The following is a 3067-nucleotide window of genomic DNA, read 5'->3' as shown; positions in this document are numbered from 1 at the left end:
CTCCACACTCATGCGCGCCCAGAGTGTTCCATTTCTAATGAAAACAAATGGAGCCACACTCATTTGCTTTAATGCAGAGACAGTAAAGGCCTCTTTTAACTCATCGGGCAGTTAGGAGTCACTGTCTGACTGTAATTGGCTGTAATGAAACACAGATGACTGTTGCAGAAGTTTCCTGAGAATTGCAAATCATGAAGAATATAAATGAGAGTAAGAAGAGTTTGAAATACGTCAGCATTTTTTATTTCCAATAGTTTAATCACAGCATATAAAAAGTGAGAACAAAGCAGTCATATGAAAATAAAGTGACTCTGAGGATTGTCCATTGGTTCTACATATCAGATGTAGCCGAAGATGTCTTTGCAGATGATGGGCTGTCGGCTGCCCGACTTCATGAGGGCAGCGAACTGGTAAAAGTCTGTGTCCAGCTCATTGATGCCTGAGTGGGACTGGTGGAAAAAGGGGACTTTGGGCTGCGACGCCACAACGGGACAGGACAGACGTTTCTGAGCATTTGCAGTTCTGTTCAGATGAGCCGAGTCCGTGGATCTCATCTTCACTCTCTCCTCCACACTCTTAGAAATCCCGGCAAGTTTCCTCCTCATGTTGACCAAGAAGCCTCTTCCCAGCCTCTGTCTCGAGTTCGGCTTCAGGTCAGCGGGCTCGGGGAAGTCTGGCAAATCCATCCAGTTCTGTATGAGGTCTGCAAAGCTGTTGTCCCCTAGGACCAGAGGCTGGCGGTTGCGTCCCCTGGTCAATAAAGAGTTTGTCCAGTCCTCTGGGTCACTGACCTCAAACGACGTCCACCTCTCTAGGCAGGCATCGGAGGTGGATTTGGGTCGGATACGTCCACTAGGCGCTCTGTTTGTGCGGAGGCAGGCTGAAGAAGAAACCCGCACGTTCCTCGTCCTCCTGAGAACAACCCCTTCCTCCTGCCACGACGCCTCAGAGTAGCCCGAATCAAACTCCAGACTCTTGTGGCTGCTGGGAGAGGCCAGGCCCAGTCGGAGGCTCAGACCCAGCCGGCTGCTCGAGTCGTCCTCCTCCACCTCCTCTTCTTCTTCCAGGTGACTCGCCAGGCAGCAGGCCGAGTCGTATGTGCTGGCCGTGCTGGCGTCAGACATCCGCAGGCGCGTGCGCCGCTCGCGTTGCATCGCACGCTGCTGACAGGCACGTGCCAGCGCTGAGGGGCACGCTAACTCCGGGAGTTGGTTGCCGATGGGAGCAAGCGGTGGACGGGCTGCGGGACAGGTCCTCCTCAGCTGTTTGAGGTCCTGCAGTGACCTCATCATGTACTGCATGTGCTCCCGCAGGCAGTCCCCCGAGTCCCGTAAGCAAAGCTGAGGGAGACAAAGCAGGAAAGAGTCAAACAAAAGTCACATACAGTGAGCTAATGCAGGTGTGACTGGAAAGATTCAAAGCCTGGCTAATAATAACAGGAGCTGAGTATCAGAGCTTCATGGGCACGCTTGGGCACGCTCACACTGACAGACACATTTCAACACAAAGCACATTGATCTGTCTGTTCCTTTACTTGACCACACCAACAAATTGACTCCCTGTTGACCTACACCCTGCACTGACTCATGTGATTCAACTAAGACACATGTTATTACAGAGCGAGGTGCGCTAACGTCTCACCTCAGCTATTTATCTACGTAGTGCGACAACTCCAGGGCCTGAGTAAAAACATCTGCAGTGCATCAAGGAGAGACGGGATCTTTATTTGGTTACAGGGGTCCTGTCTCTTTAAGGGTGCAGCTCACTTGCCTATATGAGGTTCACCAGCCACATAGACTATAAGGTACATTATACAGCTTTTTTTCATCTGTGTGCTGATTGGTCAGAATTAGCCAATCAGCGGCGGAGGCTCGCTCTCAAACTCAAACGGCGCATGAGAGATCATGTGACAGTGTGAGAGAGAGAGAGGGAGAGTTTGGGAAGAAAATTTAACCCGAATACTCTTTGTAAACCTTGACGACAGCATTATTAACACACCCTGTGCACGTTTTAAACTAAACTTTTCTACATGGGTTTGTTTGCTTCTTTCAACCTTTTTAACAAACTTTTGAACGAGGAGAAACACAGGATATATACACCCTCATGTGGCTGTAGAGGTCACATCCAGTACAACAGAACGCTTCTCTCCTCCTGTGATGCCACGACACGAACCCTGTAACCTGCACGACCTCTCTGCTCTGTCCCACCACTGTCCAGCAGAGGATCTCTGACCCTTGCTCAGAGACCTTCTGTCCCATTTTGTTTTCATCATAACTCTGCTAGATGTGGCAAGAACTTGAGAAAGTAGCCAGGAGGCACATGGTCTTGAACCAAGCAAGGAATGTGATTCACATATATAAAAAAAAATAAAAGGAGAGCCGGGAAAATGACTTATCTCATAATGAGCAGTATCTACTCCTATGTGTATGATCAGTGCATGTGTGTGTAACAGTTCAACTCATCCATCTGCTGCATGAACAGAGGAAAATAATCAACTGTCCCTGTGAGATAAGCAATTGTACAATCTGAAAGCATCATCAGTGACAGTTCAGCCTTCTGCTGCAGAGCTGCACCGGCAGATGTTGCAGACATATGTTGAATCTTCTGTTCAGATCAGCACAAATACACTGTTCACTTTGTAGAGACACATGTCTGGATGAAGGTGTAATTACTCTGTGCATTTTTTAAACTTTTTTCTGTCAGTGAAACACTTTTGTAAGCCGTTTTTTTTTTTGAAATGCCATTTAAATAAAGTTTATTACTATTTTTTAAAAAGTGTAAAGAGAGATAAAAGGAAACTCACCATTTCATTCGTTCTCATCTGTTCTCAAGATTCAATTCCTGCAACAGAAAAGGTGAACCGGATTTAGAAACAGATCGAGGTCTTTCTGTAACAAGTTAAAACACCAAGTAAAAGTGGTGAACACTCACCCGTGGTGTGGCAGCTTCAGTCCAGAGGAAACAGTCCGCTTCATGAATTAAGATCCCGGCTGGTTTGTTAGTGTCACGGAGCTGCAGTCAGGGCGCAGAGCGGGTCTGAGGCAGATGTGTGAGTGAACTCTTCTCT

General features: G+C 47.8%; 1 protein-coding gene across 1 annotated transcript; it reads right to left on the bottom strand.

Annotated features, from left to right (window-relative positions):
* Positions 1-216: 216 nt before the first annotated feature.
* LOC117761918 (PAK4-inhibitor inka2-like) lies at positions 217-3067 on the bottom strand. The gene is made up of 3 exons (XM_034586266.1): positions 2932-3067; positions 2804-2841; positions 217-1340 (listed from the first exon to the last, which is right to left on the bottom strand). The coding sequence occupies exons 2-3, from the start codon at positions 2819-2821 to the stop codon at positions 339-341; spliced, it is 1020 nt and encodes a 339-aa protein (XP_034442157.1). The 5' UTR covers positions 2822-2841; positions 2932-3067; the 3' UTR covers positions 217-338.

Source organism: Hippoglossus hippoglossus, chromosome 5, assembly GCF_009819705.1.
Source record: "Hippoglossus hippoglossus isolate fHipHip1 chromosome 5, fHipHip1.pri, whole genome shotgun sequence".
In the NCBI taxonomy this organism is placed as follows: Eukaryota; Metazoa; Chordata; class Actinopteri; order Pleuronectiformes; family Pleuronectidae; genus Hippoglossus; species Hippoglossus hippoglossus.
The sequence above is the reverse complement of the archived record's forward strand: the minus strand, read 5'-3'. Positions and strand labels throughout refer to the sequence as shown.